Below are 19,430 nucleotides of genomic sequence, written 5' to 3'. Positions count from 1 at the left end.
TAAGGTTGACCATCAGGAAGCCTCTTCCTGGAGTTAGTACCTTCAGAACAGAAGCAGCAGAGAACAGCCTGACGCCCCCCTCAAACCTAGAGTCTGAAGTGACTGTAACTCATCCACCTGCAGGGTGACCTTGATGACACTGGCCACAGGCTGGGCAGACAATGCAGCCCTCTCTGCATCTCATGTCAGTAGCCACATGTTGTGACTATATTATCTCAGGCTAGATTTAAATTAGATTTCTTATCCAGAGTCACTTTATGTATACATTTAATAACATGTCTTCATGTTATTACTTATTTTAATAAATGATGTCTGCTCTTTAAATATGCTTTTTAACATTCATCAATTGATTAGTTAATATGGGTTCATTTTATGTATATAAAAATAAGTAAATATGTTAAATCTTTTCTTTTTTTAAAATCTAGAAAATCTCTCCATGAGCTGTTAACCCTAAACAAGATTCCCAGTGAATAAAGAGCTACCTGTATATGCAATTATGTCCTCATGAATTTGGCCTATTTGTAAGTATTTGTTAGATGCAGAATAACATAATCACATGATATAATACCTCTTTAAAGGCTCAGTATTTGGAAACAAAATAAATATGTCCCAGTGCCTATACTATTAAGTATTCCCTATTTGTTCTAACTAGTGAAGCTTTAATGTTTGAAGGATTAATACTTCCAGCACCTACCTTAACAATGCATCGTAGAGTTTCTTTCCGAACTTCTCCTTCAGGGTATGTGCCGTGTCCCTGTTTGAACAGAAAGACTTCTCATTGAAATAGCATCATCATATTGAGTGCTCATTTTCCATGTGATGTTTTGTCAGTCATTCTTGGAAAGTCCAGCCTCTTGAATTATTTTCTTGGTTGTCCTTTTAGACTGAATTAGTACCTTCAGAACAGAAGCAGCAGAGAGCAGTCTGACCTCCCCCCAAACCTAACTTTTGTTTTGTCTTTTTTTTAAAGAAGATTTATTTATTTAGGCATACAAAGTCTGAAGTGTAGGCCAGATGTATGGGGGGTGAGAGGATTCACCTGAGACAGAGTGTGGATCAAGCAGAAGTACTGAAATACACTGCTGAGGGGAGCAATGGGCCAGACAGGAGAGTTCTGCTGTGCTATATGGGTCAGCTCCCCGGCTGGGGATCAAACTTGCGCTGCAGTGGCTGCTGATAGCTTCAGAGTGCTGTACCTTAATCCCTTGCACCACCAGGGAGGGCCTGGTTATTCTTGATGATAATCAGAGAGGGCCAAAGGCAGGAAGGGGGAGAGGATGGAGATAAAGAGATAACAAAATAATTTTGCCTCTGGGCTGTCAACATGGAGGGTCATTATATTATTATTCTTACTTTGACCTATCCTTTAAAATGCCCACAGTATGATTTAAAAGGATTTTAATCTTTAAAGATTTCCATATAGATTTTCAGCTTCTATGCTAACTCATCCCAAAGGTCTATAGTAATACAGCTTTGCTGGTACTATAAAATCAAACATAGCACAGAAAGAAGAGATCTCGGCAGTATAGGTGCTATCCCAAACTTAAGGAAAAAAGAATTCAAGGAGATATATTGTTGGGAGAACAGTATGTCCTGAATATACTCCACCCACTGATGTTTTATTGATTCTACCCCTACCTGCATGCTAAGGTACCCCTAAGGACTACAACTCCCATCATGCCATGGATATGCATGACTCTTAACTTCTCCTTAAAAGAGGGATTGTTGGGAACTAAGGGTGGAGTTAACAGGCATGAATGGTTTAAAACCAAAGATGTGGTCCTGGGTTGGGGGTTGGTTTTGCCTAACAACAGCATGCACAGGGGGTCCTGGCTCAGACATTCAGTGTTACTGGTAAGACATCTTGACCAATTAATCTTTCCGTCTCTTCTCATTTCCCTTTTTAAATAAACCACTTGTTAACTTTTCCCTTTGTGCCTGGCCTGGAGTCTTGTCAAGTTGTTTAGCAAGATGGTAAGGACTCACATCCAGTTGCTTGAGGGTATTCTATAACAGCATCAGAATCATTCACTTTAAAAAACAAAACAAAACCCTGGGTCTCCCTGGTGACCTAGGAGTTAAGTCTCAGTGCCACCACCACAGCCTGAGTTTGATATCTGACCAGGGAGCCAACCCACATCGGGTACATCAAACCACCCCTGTCTCACCCGCTGCTCCCCTCAGCAATGGATTTCACTAAATCTACCTATTCTGCTTCCCACTCTGTCTCTGGTGAAACCTCTCACCCCCTATACCTCTGACCTTCACCCCAGTTCTTCTCCGCAAAATAAATAAATAAACAATATATTTTTAAAAAGACATCCTTTATACTTGCAGCCTGAGGAAGTTTACAGGACATGAGATTACCACAGCTGTTTCCGTACTGCTTGGCCTTTTAGGGTTTCCACATTGAAATTATTGGTCTTGGCAGGCATGATGAAAAATACCACCACTGTGACATCACTTCTGTGCATCTGAGGAGGGAGCAAGACACAAGAGTCACCTATCAAGGACAGATGAAATGGAGGTGTGACAGGTGGGTCTTACTTAAGCTGTGGGAACTGGTTTTAAAGGTCTTTTGACAAAAAGATTACTAATGTCTGCTTCATGAAGAAATGATTCGTCTCCTGAGGATTTTTCAGAAAATTTAATTTTGATCTGGCTTTCAATCGAGATGTGTCAATTAGAAAATTCAGACAAAGTATTTTCAAGGACAAACTCATTTAAAATATCTAACAAGTGGTGAATTTGATGTTGTATAGCTTGGGGATTCTCAGTGGTTACTCCTGAAATGTACATAATGTTATAATGCAGGGTTACTTTACTTAAAAAAAAACAAAAACAAAACAAAAAACTCTTGACTGCTTTCTATTGATACCATGTGCTTTTTTGTGATTTAAAAAAATAACATAAAGAGGCTCTCCCTGGTAGTGCAAAGGGTCAATGCACTACATTATGAAGTTCAACAAAGCCACTGCAGCACAAATTCAATTCCCCGGCCAGGGAGCTGACCCACATGGCATGGCAGACCTCTTCTGACTTGCCCGCTGCTCCCCTCAGCAGTGTATTTTTCAATTTGCCTGTTCTGCTCCCCACTCTGTCTCTAGTGATCCCTCTCACCCTGCACACCTCTGCCCTGTACCCCAGTTCTATAAGCTTAAATAAATAAGTCTTCAAAAAAATAAAGTGTGTGCTAATATTACAAGGCTAACATGAGTTCTTTAAAGCCTTAGATTGAGGTTAATGGGGATTTTTTTTTTCTTGATTTCGATAATGGTTTGGACCATAGATTGTTTGCATTTTTCATTTACTTGTCTTAATTCTCAAGATGCTTCATTTTGATGTTTTCTTCCTAAGATAAGAACAGGGAGACGGTGAGCATTTCTCTTGTGGCTGGGACTGTGCTGGGTGCTTTAAAGACCTGTTAACTCAATCCTTGTAATAAGGAAGCACAGTAGATGACATTGTTCTCTTTTGACTGATGTCTATAGACAGACACCAGAGATTTAATTTTGTTAGACATTTAGGGCCAGAGGGAAATGCCTAATGAAAATTCAACAGCTATATCCAGGACCCCCGGAAACACTTTCCAGAACTAATAAAGTCCAGAGGGTAGAAAGGCCACCCTCCCCCCTCTAATCTACAGGAAGGCTGATCAAGCCCAAGGAGAGCAAGACTCACCAGGAAGGGGAATTCAAAAGTGGCTGGTCTGGATGTTTAGGCAATTTCCCTTTATAGGAAAAGCATTACCCCAAAGACAACCAAATGTTTTCCCTTGCTCCTCCTTGCTGTCCAGGCACATCAGAAATGGAGTGAATTAGAAACTGCTGCCTAGATCAATAAACCAACCCCCCAGGAGCTCCTGGGGAGTACACCCCAGGAAGGGATGGAGTGAACAGTTCCTGCACCCCACTTAAGAGCCTCCACTAATCCTTCCCAGTTGTTCTCACCAGGAATTCTGCTTGCCCAGGGACCTCTACTTGGGGGCTCTTTTAGTCTGTCTCTAAATAAACTTTGGCTGTGAATTATTCTCATGCCAGTCAAGAACTGAGGAACCTCAAAATCCAGGGACCTCAAAATCCAGTAACAATATTTGTGTCCTGTAACTGGTTATTGGTAAAGCTGGTATTCAAGCTCAGATTTCTCACTCAAAATTGATTTTCTCTTCCTCTTCCTGCAAATACCATGGGCCCAGGATCTCTCAAAAGGAAATGGCATATCAAACAGCTGTGGGAATGAACAAACTTACAACCTAAAACATCTGTATGCTTGTGTATCTGGAAATGACTACCTCCTGAGTGTGGTCACTTTATCATACTCTGGGGTTGATATCTGATTTAAAAACCTGTATAAGTCATAGAATTAGAAACTCATCCCAGGGGTAGCCAAAGAGAGGTATTCAAGAATAAGTGTACATCATGGGAAGAGAATACCTCCTGCAAATTTGTAATCACCACTAATAGCAGAAAAAAAAAAAAACAAACAGCTGCTGTTTTCTGCACATCTAAAGCTTAGTAAATCTATGGATAATTTGACTGATAATGTTCCTGAACATGATACGTGTCTGCTTGCGATCACTGTGTTCTCCTTTATGAAGCTTGTTGTGTAGACACACACTAAAAAGTGAGATGAGAAAGGATTATTCTATCTTGTCCTGTATGCAGAACTTGGGTTTTTCCTGATGTAGTGCTTTCTTATTATTGTGGTTTTAGTAACGCTTGCACCTACTTGCTACAAACCTGTTCAAGGTAAGGCTGGATCTATGATATGTCCCAGAAATTAAAATTTGACTAGAGAGGCATGGAATCTTAAAAAAGTTTAGATAACCTCAGTATCTCAACAATATTGAAATTTAACACTGGTCTCCAGTGAGTATTATATTGCTAAGTATTATGTAGTTTTATGTAATAGAGTGTAAGACAGCAGCTTTAATCCATAGCTATGACATGATATCATTTTCCAAAGTTGTTCCTGGCACGGTTGTTTGTTTTGTTTTGCTGGACTAGTTAGGAGTCTATTTTCGGTGCCACCTTCCTGAGCATAAAGTAATTCCACATGGTTGGGCTGGGAACCTTCTTCCCCTTCCCTCCTGTTTCCTGCGGGTGTGATATTGAGTTTCACAGCTCGGGCGCTCAGCCTCACGAAGGAGACAGGGGCAGAAAGTTGAGAGGAGCCGAGCGTGTTATCGCTCAGTGATCACTTGGCTGTCACCCATGTGGAACAAGCTCCTGCTTCCACTGGGGCAGGATGGTGCCAGAGCTGCTTGTAATTCGACTGCTGAGCTTCATCCACAGTTCAGGATCAGCAAGTCATGGCTGCCATATCCCCAAGCTGCCTCTTCCATTATGGGCTTGGTGATTAAAAAGGTAAAATTAGGGCCCTCCCCAGTGGCGCAGCAGGTTAAAGCACAGGACGGCAAGCTCCGGGCTTAATTCCTGGTCCCTCCGGAGGTGACCACATGGCGCGGCAGACCTCTCCTGACCCTCCCGCTGCTCCCCTCAGCAGTGTACTTTGTGGATCTGCCTGTTCTGCTCCCCACTCTGACTTTGATGATTCCTCTCACTGCCCCTGCACCTCTGGCCTATACCCCAGTTCTGTATGCACAAATAAATAAATCCTTTTATATATATATATATAAAAAAAGTAAAATTTTGGCCTGCTTTCTCTAGACTTCTCTTCCAGCTGGTTACAAACTCTGGCTGCTGTGTGTACTATTATGTCATTTTAAAACATAGCACGTGGGATGCGATCAGCTTTAAAAATACCTGATAATACAGGAAAAGATATACATGGACAGTGGGCTAGTCATGGTGTGCCCCTGGAGATGGAGGCCACTTGTAGAACGTGGCTGTCTTTGTGATTCCTCAAGAGCATTTTCGCTTGAAAGTTATTTAAGGAAACATAAAGTTCTTTACTTTCCACAGAAGAAAGTCCTCCTATAAAAAGCAGTTAGTTCCGGCCCTCCCTGGTAGCGCAGCGGGTTAAAGCACTGCACTGAGAAGCTAAAGCCACTTCCGCATGAGTTCGATTCCCGCCTGCCCCGGAGGAGACCACATGGCGAGCCAGACCTCTCCTGACCCGCTCGCTGCTCCCCTCAGCAGTGTACTTCGTCGATCTGCCTGTTCTGCTCCCCACTCTGTCTCTGGTGAATCCTCTCCCCCCCTGAGCCTCTGGCCTGTACCCCAGTTCTGTATGTACAAATAAATAAATCTTTAAAAAAAAAAAAAAAAGCAGTTAGTTCCAAGAGCTTTCTCACCCTCAGCAGGAAATTCAGCCTGGATAAAGATTCTAGGAAGATGTCAGCTCCTTTGTTTGAAAACTCATACCTCCCGGCAATGAAAAGGAACAAAGTTTTTTCAAGATCAAAGTCCAGATGACTAAAACAAAACAGAACATTTTCAAATGAAATCAAGCAATGCAATGACGTATGCACAAGAATTCTGTTCAGGTTTAAGGGGATAGGAAAAGATAAACGTTTACCTTTTTTTCTATACCATAGATTCCTAAGTTCCCATGCCAGTTTTTGTTGTTTTTGCTTTTACGAAAGAAAAACATACCCATAGAAATGACCTCGAACAAAGTCCTGGATCCTGGCCTTGTACATGGCGTGTAGATTTTGAAATTCATGTACTGCTGAAAACTTCTTCACGTTAAGGCCATTTGGAGTGATTACATCTGGAAGAGCAACATAAAATCATGAAAAGTCTCTTTTGAGAGATAGACTCTAAAAACTGTTTTAAAATCTAAAGAGCTTGTGGAAACAGTGATGTAAGCTAACATGAATTTAAAGAAAGCTCTTTAGAAAATAATAAATGAAACCTATAAAGTTAGACATTAGTTCACTTTTTAGTTTCTGACTGTAATGTGCCATCCCTAAAATAGACTGCACCCAGCCAAGTGATAATAATACTAAATACTAAATAATAATAATAATAATAGTGACAATTACCAGGCTTTCTCTTCAGCATGTGTTCTGCCTCAATGGCTGTTATTTCAGACACTGTGGTGAACACATGAGCGCAGTGGACAGAAGCTCGCTCCATGCAGTACCGGTGATAAATCTGCCTTTCCCCAGCCTCCTTGTCTATGTCAAACTGTCACAAAGAAAACACATATGCATTTGCTGGCTCTGATCCTTCAGCACAAGCAAAATAAATTCACATGTTCTCATGTGCTTTAGCTCAGGCTGTGGGAAATTTTATGATCACAAAGAAAAGTAATAATTTGACCAATTACTAAAATATATAATTACTTCGTTTTCAAAATTGTTTACTTCACTTCTGCTTCTAAACTACTTAAGTAGTTCTTAACAACCTAAATAAATGAGACTTATTCTTCATTTTATTTTGTATTTTACTTATACAACCTTATACAAATACTCAGTTAATTCCTTTCCCTAAACTCCTTAGCCTATTTCCCTCCTAAACAAGCAAAGATGACATTAAACTTGATACTGAAAATAAAGATAATTGTTGCTATCTTCAATTCACTGAAAGGGAACCTAACGGAGAAAAAAAAGGCGTTTCCATGGTTATATAACTCCCACCACTGTATAATTTTAGGGACTATACAGTTACTTTAATTAGAGTGTATGTTAGATTGCTCAATCATTATTTATTCTGGCTATCTTAAGAAAAAGGAAACCAAGCCCACAAAATTACTTGAAAAGTTGGTAAGAGCTATAGTCTTTACCTGTTTTCTCTATACCATGGATTCCTAAGTTTCCATGCCAATTTCTGTTGTTTTTGTTTTTGCTAAAGAAAAACATAGCCATAGAGGGTCTGTGAGTGCTCTGGTAGGGGGTGTGGTGTGGTGGCATATAGCTCAGGAGACATGAGACTCTTCCACTCCATCACATACAGGAGTGTGAAACAAATTTACCTCAACTAAAAAATGAAAGAGAGAAGTCACCGTCTAACTGGGTAACCCTCAGGGAAAGGGGAAGTTCCAGGGCCCCTACCCAATCCTAAGGGAAGATGGAGCTGGGCCCGGATGAGAAGCCAGAGAAGACAAGAAGAAGGAAGGAAGATGGAGATCACAAAGGGGATCTGGAGGAGACACATGGAACAGAGACCTGTGAAGAAGCTGCACCTGCTTCTCAGCCTTGGACTGGTCCCAAGAGCTTGGGGGAGGAGGAAGGAGAATCTTGAAATGGAGGTCAGAGACCATGGGGAGGTTGACAATGGCAACATTTATCTTGATTTTGCTTTTGCTTTTTTTCTTCCAGACTTGCCTGGCCTTCTGCCCCTTTCCTATGGGTCCCCAAAGGGAATTGCTTTAGATTTGTGGCAAGGTTTTGGGTCTTAGCTGTCCTGCTTTGGGCCAACCCTGTTTGTCTGGGCATTTATTTACTCTCAAGAGGATGGGTAGCTTTCAGTTTTTAAGTGGTAGCTGTTTTAACTATATTCTTTCTCTTGTCTTTGTTGCACACTAATTGTCTTCAAGATATTTTCTATTGAAGGTCTTCCACATGAAAGCATGCTGTGTCTTGATGTGGAGGGAGGGAGAACCCATTTAGAAGGGGCAAGCGTAACAAAATATAGGAAAACTTACAGGAAAAAACACTAATTATCTGGTTCTCTATAGTTACTACCAAATTAACCAAAGACTAGACTGATAGGGATAACTGTGTAAACACCTTTCGGAGAGTCTTAGAAAGTCCATATTCTGGCTGGAAATGGTTGAAATTTTATTTTAGCTAATAAATTTAATGAAAAACTTAGCACCATAGTAAAGTCCTTGTGAATTGACCTTAGCAATCAGTATTTGAGTAAAACAGCTCTAATCTTTCTCCTTTTACAAAAGTTGAAACTTTGACTGTTGTTCTCATTCTCACCAACCCACCCTCCCCCACAACTCCCCATGTTTTATTGCCTCAGTCAGAACTGACTCTGGGTCTCGCACCAAAGACTAAATTATGGCTCATTCCTTGTGTTGACCTTTAAAACTCTTCTCAGGTAAACAAGCAAGTGTTTTTACATGTCACCTGGATTCTAACATAGTCTGAATGTGGGGTCTGCTATAGAAAGTGATTATGGGGATTTTTCTGTGAAAAGTGATTAATTCAAATGTAGTTCTTGCCAGCTTGTCATCACTACTCCATGCTGGGAAGAATGTTTTGCTAGAATGGTGGACTGGGGTCTGACTCAGCTTATTTTGACCAGTGAGAAGACCCCAACTCATATTTGAACACAGCATGATATAATACTGATTTTTTTTTATCACATGGATAAAGTGGTGGTATTGAACTATATAGTTGTGTGCATTTGTTCCTTAAAAACAACAATACCTGATAAAGAAATTAAAAAAAATACCTGCTGTATATTAGCAGTTTTCTTATTATAATAGCTTGCTCTTTAATAATCTGGAGTGAAATATTTGATAGGCTGCTTTAATACTTTCTTTTTCACAAAAACCTGAAGTCTGCTCTTCTCCAGGAAATGGCTGTTGAGCTTACCACAGATCACTGGCTTGCCCTTATTAGTCTACCATTCATTACACGCTGCTAGGAAATCTCCCTCATCTCCTGACTTGCACAATTCCGCGGTGACCTTATTTTAAATTTTCCTCGTATGTTTGCAATTTGACCTTTAGGTTAGGCTGGCCTTTTTTAAAGAAAACTCTCATTGGGACTATTTATTGCTTTGCAAATGTTAAAGTTTGTCAGGAAGAACTTTCTTGTACTCTAAGTGTCTTTGAAATAATACTATAAATTTCCACTACCATTATGTGAGCAATATTTATACCTCTTTCTCTCTCTCTGTCACTCATACACACACACACACACACACACACACACACACATATACAAATGCAAATACTATGTTTTATTGAATCCTAGAACTTTTCAAACTGGATACAACTTTGGAAATAAACTTTCCAACTATACAGTTTTCCCGCAGTGAAACAGAATTCAAAAAGACTAAACTGATTTGATAGCCCATAGACACCAAATCTGCAAATCTCCTGACCTTATGGTACTCAAATGCTTTGCTGATGCCATTGACATGAAGATATACTTCTGGGGCCCTCTCTGGTGGCACAGCGGGTTAAGACATAGCACAAAGAAGCTAAGCCACTTCAGCATGAGTTCAATCCCCACCCCAGAGGTGACCCACCCACTGCTCTCCTCAGCAGTGTACTTTGTCAGCTTGTTCTGCTCCCCGCTCTGTCTCTGGTGAACCCTCTCACCACCCCTGCACCTGTACCTGGCCTGTACCCCAGTTCTGTATGCATAAATAAATAAATCTTTTGGGGGGAAAAAAAAGATATACTTCTGTGAGACTAAGTTAACTGAGGGAAAATAAGAGAAAGAAGTCAGGATGGAATGACTTGGTCGCAGAACCAGGCACTCTCCTCTGCTGAGCAAACAAGCATTTGGTCCCCAAGGACCCACACCCATTCCTGCTGTTAGTAACTTCTGTCTTGCTTGACCTACAGGGTCAGACCACAGGGTTGGAGGGGAAATACGAACATCCCTTCATGTGGAGGGCGGAGGGAGAAAGCCTGTGTGTGCTTGCGCACCTAGAACATCCACCTGACTCAAATGTGTGTGAACCCCGTATCCACACGGCACCCCCCAAGTTGCAGGGTAGAACCAGAGCCAGACATGTGTCCAGTCTCACTGTTACCATGTCCCTCTGCATTTTGGATTCATGGACAAGTGGACAGATAGCCAGCATCTCATCTCCACACTCTAGTGCTCTCAGAACAAAGCTGAGCTTCCTGTTGCCTCAGGGGAGGCTCTGTCAGGACTACTGATTAGTTAAAAGGGCACTTCTGCCACCTGATCAGCAGTTGACACATTAAGATCAATACTTCTCATCATTCAGTGCCAAGGATCGGAAAGGAGGGGGCAGGGCTGAAGGAACATTTACCTTGTCGAGATGGTTGTAGAAATCAGTGTTGGCTGCACAGAGGTACCGCCCCAGCAGTGTGGCGTGAGTGGTAAATACTGTAGCAATTGGAAGTTTCCGGGCTCGAGAAAGAATCAGTCCAGTCCCTGCCTGCCATTCATGGAAATGGGCAATGACATGTTTTCCATCTGCATGATCCGTTACCTACAGTGGAAAAGCAGCATTTAGAAGAGTGGTTGGGGAGGAGGCTTGGTCTTGCTCTGAAGCCTAAGGAAGTTGTACCACAAATCTGGCCTCAACTTCAGGGGATCTAAATAGTTTGTAGATTTAGCAAGTACAAGTGTGGTTCCAGAGTCAGTGGCATGTTCATATGAAATCCACATATTTTTATGTCTTCATCCTCCTGGTCAGGGGTGAATGAACTTAATTCTTGTATCCAAGGAGGGACTTCATAAAAAAGTCCTCAGCCAGCATTCACTGAACAGATAAATGAATAATAATGAAATGTCCTTGAAGGTGCCGCTAAGAACTGGACCAATTGCAACTAATCACTAGCAAGCGTCTGTTGCAATCAACAATGAATGGCTCGTGCTAACTCAGTCCTGTTTGGGTTTTCTGTTCTTTAAAACATTGTGAGGCCCTCCCTGGTGGTGCAGCGGGGTAAAGCACTGCATTAAGAAGCTTAAGCCACTGCCGCATGAGTTCGATCCCCACCTGTCCCGGAGGTGATCCCCTTGGTGTGGCAGACCTCTCCTGACCCGCCCGCTGCTCCCCTCAGCAGTGTACTTCATCTATCTGTCTGTTCTGCTCCCCACTCTGTCTCTGGTGAATCCTCTCACCCTCTGCATCTCTGGCCTGTACCCCAGTTCTATATGAATAAATAAATAAATCTTAAAAAAAAAACATTGTGAATAATGTATTATTAAGAATGTGTGGGTCCTCGGGTGACTCAGTGATGGGAAGCCCATGGGGATTACAATTGAGATGAAAAAAAAAAAACTGTACAAAATGATGTAAAAATAAACTATTATATTATAAAAAAAAAAGTGTGGGCCCTCCCTGGTGGTGCAGCGGGTTAAAGCACAGTACTAAGAAGCTAAAGCCACTTCTGCATGAGTTCCATCCCTGCCTGCCCTGGAGGTGACCACATGGCGAGGCAGACCTCTCCTGACCCATCCACTGCTCCCCTCCAGCAGTGTACTTCACTGATCTGCCTGTTCTGCTCCCCACTCTGTCTCTGGTGAAGCCTCTCACCGCCCCTGAACCTCTGGCCAGTTCTGTATGCACAAATAAATAAATTTATAGAAAAAAAAAATGAATGTGCAACTGGGGAGAAAGAGGCCGATGCTTTGCTTAAAATTAAATTGTTATTTAGTAACACCATGAGAACCTAGGTCTAATTCTAACTCTAATTCTAATTCCAGGACTAACTATAAAATTAGGACATTCTTCGTTAGTCTCTTTTTCTTAATGCCACTTTGTTCACCTTTACAAAAGAAGAAAAAGAAAAGTTGCTTCCATTCAAGACGTCTGAGCAGACACCTGGGAAGTTTGCAAAGTTAACCTGGACAGTGATCCGCACCTGTCACAAGCATCAGGCCCACGGAAGGATTGGTAAGCGGTGATGCCTGGATCCTCATTCTAGGCAGTCCTATTCAATAGGGCTGGGCTGGGGACAGAATTTGTGTTTCTTACAGGTTTTTAGGTGACACTGTTCCTGGTACATGTGACCATCCTTTGAGAACCACTGACTGAGGCTAACCCTTTGTCTTTCAAAATGTCAGACCCTCCCCGGTGGCACAATGGGTAAGGATGGAGCACTGCAAGCTAGCTGCAGCCGCTTCAGTGAGAGTTGGATCCCCATCCCCGGAGGTGACCCACATGGCGTGGCAGACCTCTCCTGATCCACCTGCTGCTCCCCTCAGCAGTGTATTTCATCAGTCAGCCTGTTCTGCTCCCCACTCTGTCTCTGGTGAATCCTCTCACTGCCCCTGCACCTGTGGCTTGTACCCCAAATAAAAATCTTTTTAAAGCGCACACACACACAAATACCAGCTCTTCAAAAACTTTCTTGCAGTTATGACAATTGCACAGATCACTGACAGCAGAGGCAAGAGCAGAAACTGAGCCTGCCCTGCAGCCTTGGGTTCGTTTTCCTTGTCTCTACCCTGTGAATCTAGAAAATCTCCTATTTCTGGATCTGTTTTACTTAAAAAAAAAAAAAAGATTTATTTATTTATTCGTACAGAACTGGGGTACAGGCCAGAGATGCGGAGGGTGAGAGGATTCACCAGAGACAGAGAGAGGAGCAGAACAGACAGATCGACGAAGTACACTGCTGAGGGGAGCAGCGGGCGGGTCAGGAGAGGTCTGACACGCCATGTGGTCGCCTCCAGTTAAGCTCCACAGTGCTGTGCTTTAACCCACTGCGCCACCAGGGAGGGCCCTGGATCTGTTTTACTTTAAAGAAAAATGAGTTTCTCGCTTTGTTTCTCTCCCCTTTATTTCCCTTTCCTGGAAAGGCTCTCTGCAGACAGACATACATCTGGCAGCCATGCTCACACATGCATGCACACTTGGTGTCTGGCCTGAGCTCCTGGGGCAATGGCTCAGGAAGGCAGTGCACAGAGGACGAAGGGTCTCACCAATTGATGCTAAAACAAGACCTCACATCTGGAATTAGAACAGGCCCTCCCAGCATCTTCACCCTTTCCATCACCAACACAAAGCAATAGGACACCCCTCAAGCACACTTCCCCATTCACTTGCAGACAGCCCCTGCTGGCTACTGGAACATGACTTAGTAAGAGGGCAACCCCCAGGGCAAGGGGAGGTTCCAGCTCCCAGTGCCACCCCAGGAATGGTGGAGCTGGGTAGGGAGGAGGGCAAGGAGAGCTGGAGGAGGCACAAAGAGACACATGAAGAGGCTGTGCCTGCTTCCCGGCCTAGGACTGGTAGCCGGGACTTGTGGGACATGGATGAGACACTGGTGACAAAGCTGTGGGTGAGAGACCCATGGGGAGGTTACCCATGACAATGGTAACCTCTGTCTTGATTTCGGTTTGCTTTTGCTCCTTTCCTTCCAGACTTGGCTGGGCTTTTCTGGCCTTTTTCTATGGGGTCCTCACTAGAAGGTGCCTTAGACTATTGGCGGGACTTTGGGCCTCTGGGGTCCTGTTCTGGGCCAAGCATGTTTGGCTGGGCATTTACCCACGAGGGGATGGGTAACTTTCGGGTGCTTCGTTTAACTATATATTTTAACTATATTCTTTTTCTTCTCTTTTTTTATTGCACACGAATTATAATATAGTTATTTTGTATTGAAGGTCTTACACACTAGAATATGTTTTGTCTTGATGAGACAGATGGTAGAGTAGGCAAGTTTGGGGGTTCCCGTGGTATCCCTCCCCCTCCCCCATTACAGATTGTCATTAGGTCATATCCCCACTTTGCTAGGGATACCCTTTCTTTTTCTGATTGTTACATTAGCATAATCATCTGGAGGTAATACTGGGACAGCACAGAAACCCAGCACCCAAACTGTGAAAACTTCAAAGAGAGCAGTCATGCTCACGGAACAAAGACTGGCTTCTAATACTTTCCCAGTTTTCTTTTTTACACATGTAGGATATTTCACTGCTATAGACTCCTTGGCAATGACTGAGATAACTTCAGCCCTTAGCCAAAAATGAAAATATCAAAAAAGACACCACAGTTGCTCAGTATCCATACAAAAGCAAAAATGAATATTTTGAGTTACTGTCTACTCCCACCATACTAGAATTCAGGGACACAAAATATTCTATTTATTCTCTTTTTCTTGCGCATACTGAGAATCATCAATGTACTAGGTGATGCAGTCAGGTGTTTCATATAATCATTAAATTTAAGGTAAGTATTAATGCATATTACTGTTGCCATGTTCCAAAGCTCTTTATCTCACTGAAGAAAGAACATTTGCTTAGATTTCTGAAGATATCAAGGGAGATGTCGCCTTGACATCACGGAGCTCAAAGAAGTAGCGCCTTTGTGTACAATAAACGACAGACTGTACCTCTTTTAAGAACCAGGCAGTTAAAGATCCAAATATCAGCATATCGTTGGCTTCTCGGTCATGGTAGGGAATGCCGACACTGCACGCTTCCCAGAGGTCGCCCTTCCATCTGTCCAGGTTCCAGGCCGAATAGCCTATGTCAAAGAGCACCACATAAGGACTCCCTTCGATCAGCCATCTGCCAAAGTGCACCTGCGTATAAAGAACACGCCGCCGTGTGGGCACATTAGGTAATGCTACCACGGTGCATCTGCGGTGAGACCTCGGAAATCATAGGTCTTAGACAAACACTCTGCTATTTGAGCCGGAAGGAGGAATGTGCTTGTCCCAATTCTTTTACACTCCAGATCCTTGGTGTTCGTTAAATGTGATCATTTTCAAACAAAGGGGAGTGCACTGGCACCCAGCAGGCACCAGACACGCTACTGGCAGAGGTGGATTACTACTCTGGGGGTCTGGAGGGATGGAGACAGGATCAGGCTGATAGCACAGGGCACCTGGGTAGGATCCCTGAAGTCTGCCTCCTGCATGGCAACTCAGGTCTGCTTCTCTCCCTGCAGTTTTAGGGTGCTGAGAGCTGGGGTGCAGACACTAGGGGACATGGGGCTCTGCATGAGGCAGCACACGCTAGTGCAAGGATCTCCCCAGGACCTGAGTCAACCCCTTCCTCTGCACACTCCGAACTGGCTTGAACTGGCTTTGAGTCCTGGTTCCCCAAGTCAGCCTCAGGCCCAGCTCTGCTTTCTCCAGGGTCTGTAGCCGGCTACACCCCAGGTCAACCTTGGATTCACACACTTGGTTCTTAGGCACCGGATTCTGGGGGAGAACTTCAGCAGCCGGGCCTGAGTCACCTGCCCTGTGACCACAGAGTTGGTCGGTGAGTCACTATGTGTCCTTGTGCTGCCTGTACTCAGGCCCCTTCCACTCAGGCCCCTTCCTTCAGTGATGGCCCTGCCCTCCCCTCCCCCGCCCCTGTGGTTTCTCTGGTCTGCAGGTTTCCAGCGTTGTTCCAGACTTTAGTGTGGAGAGGCAGACTGCGTCATGTTGAATGTGTCCCTCGGAAACGCCTCCGAGGCTGGTGTTCTCCCTGAACCCACTCTTGGGGCTGCCAGTGCGAGCCTGCCAGGTTAGTTCCTGTGGGAACTAGCTCCACCTCATGGAGAAATCGGTTACGGTTTCGAATTGCAGGAAGAACAAGAGGCTCACGTCTCCCTTGCACCAGATCCTGAACATTGATATTAATGGAGGAAAAACAGATATACTAGCAGATCAGAACAATGTGATCCTCCTTCAATTAAAACACATACACACACACACACACACACAAACACACAAACACCAGAGCACATGTGCAGCCCAGGGCAGGTTTAAGTCAAAGGCAAAACAGAACTGACCTACAGTTTCAGAGACTCTTAAGAGGCCCTTCAGGTTTTTTAAAAACCTGCCCTTAACAGGAACAAGTGTGGCCTCTTACTCTTACTCTGTTGAAGGGCCAACTGAATTTCCCAGATGGGATACTGTGTCCCTAAATGATCTTCCTACTGGGTTGATGACATTTTTGGCAGTTTCTCAGAGCAGAATCTTTATGTTTGAGGAAAATTAGTCTTTTGGTTGTAATACAAGCTATATTTTTTCCAATTTGTTAACTTTCCTCACAGTGTTTTCAAAAACTTAATTGTCACATAAAACACATTACATCAAAAGAAAACAAAGTTTCTAGATCATGTATCTCTGTTCTTCTGTTCCTCATTACCCGCCTGGAGCTCATGATTTTAGGATTAAATATTAGGGTGTTTCATGATAGAATCCTCAGATGAACTGCTCACTCTCTTGGGCAACTTCTAGTTATATGCAATATCTCTGGTGTCATTTATGTTGCCTCTGGAATAGGGTTTATGATATTTTCTGCTAGCAAAAAGGGGTTTCTGTAGACAAATGTGCATATTTTATTCCTCCCATCCAAAACAAAAATTAATCTAAGGCAAAGCATTTCCTGCCACAGGGCTTAATTGATTGTATTGCTCAGGACACATTATCTCTTTAATTTAGCAGCTAAAGTCTAATGTATTCTGTTCATCAACCTGACTTCCTTTATTCCTAAATGTTTATCTTTGCATGTTTAAAAGTTCAGTTATTTTTTATTGAGGTAACATTAATTTATACAGTTTTAATATATTAGCCAGTTCAATTTTTTCCCATTTATAGTCATGCAGTTATTGCATATATCTAAGTTTTAATCTACTCATTCTTCTGTTTTGATTTTAATTTAATCCTATCTAGAGAATACTAGATAGGCAAGGAGAGAGGCTCTTGGTTGCTGAGAACTTCCACAAGAATGTGAAGGGATATATGAAGTGGTATGCCATGACATAGGAGAATAGATATGGACTGAAATAGAGACAAAAGAATATACATCAGAATTGGGATATCTCTGAGTTCTTTTAATGAGATTCTCTAACGTGTTGATATTCCCCAGAGATTGTTTAAAAACCCAGTCTCTAATATATTTTTAGTTTATAATTCCATTGAATACTGTTGTCACCACCCATAAGTACTATAATTCAGATTCAAAATAACTTTCATGCAAGTATTCTATACCTTCTACTCCAAACCTATTATCTTATTAGACATGGCTCTTACCACATGTCTCAAATACAGCTTGTTTAAAATCAAAGTCATCTTTCGTTCAAGCCTGCTCCTTTTCCCTAACTAGATCAGCAGCCTTCTAGACAGTTCGTGAAAAGGGAGAAACATTGGTCGGCATATTTTACCTGGCATCCATGCTTGTTCATTGTGTCCATTGCTCTTCTAACAGCATCATTTACAGGCTCACACTTCTCCACTTGAGTCTTCATATTGTTCTCAAAATATGGACCAATCAGAAAATAATTGTCTCCCCATTCATCGGCTGTGATTTTGGCCTTCGTCTGTATCACAGTATAGATGCCCCCAACTGTTAAAAGAGAACCATGGTCATTTGGGTTAGTAGTTTATTTTTAAGGGATAAAGATGAAGTGTCCTTTAAATTTAACATTTAGGATCTACCACGCACAGGGGTGTATTTAATTTCTTGAGAGAAAGTATTTAAGAATTAGCAAATCATTACTAGTAGGCCTATTAGGTTCACTATTCATTATGCACCTGTCCACTAAGTGCACATATAAAGCCACTACTGAATGCCTGCCAGAAGGCAGCAAGTTGGTAACCACAGAGCAGAAATCTGCAGAGAATCCATATAGCAGTACAGACAATACAGACCTGTTTAATGAAAGCTGCATCTCCCTGAAACTTTTTCTTTTTCTTTTTCATAAATTGCTTTTTAAAAAATGTATTTAGTTATGCACACAAGAACTGGGGTACAGGCCAGGGGTGGGGGCAGGTGAGAGGATTCACCTGAGGCAGACAGACTGAAACACACTGCTGAGGGGAACAGTGGGCGAGGCAGGAGAGGTCTGCTGCACCATGTGGGTAAGCTCCCTGCCTGCCTGGGGATCAAACTGGTGCCCAGTGGCTGCAGGTGGTTTCATAGATGCTGCGACTTAACCCTTTGAGCCATCAGGACTGCCCGCTGTGAAATTTATTCTAACAGAAAATGATGTACAACAAAGACACAATTACCATTTTTCAAGAAAAGGATTTTGAATATCCTCAGATGCCAAAAAATAAACTACCAAATTATCCCAAACAACATAAAAGGAAGCATGGAATGAGAGCAAGAATGCTGCGGGAACACAAGGCTGGAGAATGTAGTCCCGCGGAAGGAGCCCCTAGGTCCCGGTGCGGTGCGTCACTAGAGGAAGGGCCAGAGCCTGCACCCAGCCGGCCCGGGCCTTGGGCCTGTGGAGCATGCGCAGAGACCACTCGACTTGCCTTCGCCGGGAGCAAACAGGTACTCGCGTGGGTCTCCTGCACGCTTCCCAAAGGTATCCTTGATGAAAGCCCCATCCCCACAAAAGTGTCAGAATCGGGACACGCAGCCCTTGTCGGGCGGGTCCTCAGCAGCAGCGGTCACTGCACAGCTTGTTCAGGAGAAGCTGAGCACTGCCATGACCCAGCTGCCCCCCAAATGGTGCTTTAGTCTCCGAGATAAGAATCCCTGCCCATCGGTGTGCCACCCAAGATGCCTTTTGACTAGGGGGAGGAACTGATAGGTATGGAGGTGACCCTCCTCCCTTAGAATGGAGAATTCCCACCCCCACTCAAAATAATGACAGAGTACAACTTCCTGTGGTGATTTTCGCCCCCTCTCCCTATTACTGCTACCATTATTAAAACACGAGGCCAAATAGCTAAACACACACAGACAGAGACTCACACTCTCTCTCTCTTGGAAAATATGGATATCCCTGGGTCCAGCAAGTCCAGGTTTACAACATAGAAGCATTATCAGGATGAAAATGTGTAACCAACTTAAATGGAACTAATTAATTCCTTTAATCTGTCCAGGGTTCAATGAGCTCATCTTTCCAAAGGATTAGACTAGTACTTAGCCTAGGGGAAGGGGCGGCATTAAAATTGGG

General features: G+C 43.1%; 1 protein-coding gene across 1 annotated transcript in view; it reads right to left on the bottom strand.

Annotated features, from left to right (window-relative positions):
- The window catches only part of GYS2 (glycogen synthase 2 (liver)), a 35,580-nt gene that overhangs the window by 12,275 nt on the left and 3,875 nt on the right, over window positions 1-19,430 (bottom strand). The window contains exons 2-9 of the mRNA XM_004693225.1: window positions 17,682-17,863; window positions 14,911-15,102; window positions 10,878-11,060; window positions 6,950-7,094; window positions 6,558-6,675; window positions 6,257-6,377; window positions 2,368-2,474; window positions 695-754 (exon numbers count right to left, since the gene is read on the bottom strand). Of these exons, the coding sequence (XP_004693282.1) occupies window positions 695-754; window positions 2,368-2,474; window positions 6,257-6,377; window positions 6,558-6,675; window positions 6,950-7,094; window positions 10,878-11,060; window positions 14,911-15,102; window positions 17,682-17,863 (1,108 nt within the window). The remainder of the gene's footprint in view (window positions 1-694; window positions 755-2,367; window positions 2,475-6,256; window positions 6,378-6,557; window positions 6,676-6,949; window positions 7,095-10,877; window positions 11,061-14,910; window positions 15,103-17,681; window positions 17,864-19,430) is intronic.

The sequence above is a fragment of the Condylura cristata genome, unplaced genomic scaffold, assembly GCF_000260355.1.
Source record: "Condylura cristata isolate star-nosed mole 26May11 unplaced genomic scaffold, ConCri1.0 scaffold00036, whole genome shotgun sequence".
In the NCBI taxonomy this organism is placed as follows: domain Eukaryota; kingdom Metazoa; phylum Chordata; class Mammalia; order Eulipotyphla; family Talpidae; genus Condylura; species Condylura cristata.
The sequence above is the reverse complement of the archived record's forward strand: the minus strand, read 5'-3'. Positions and strand labels throughout refer to the sequence as shown.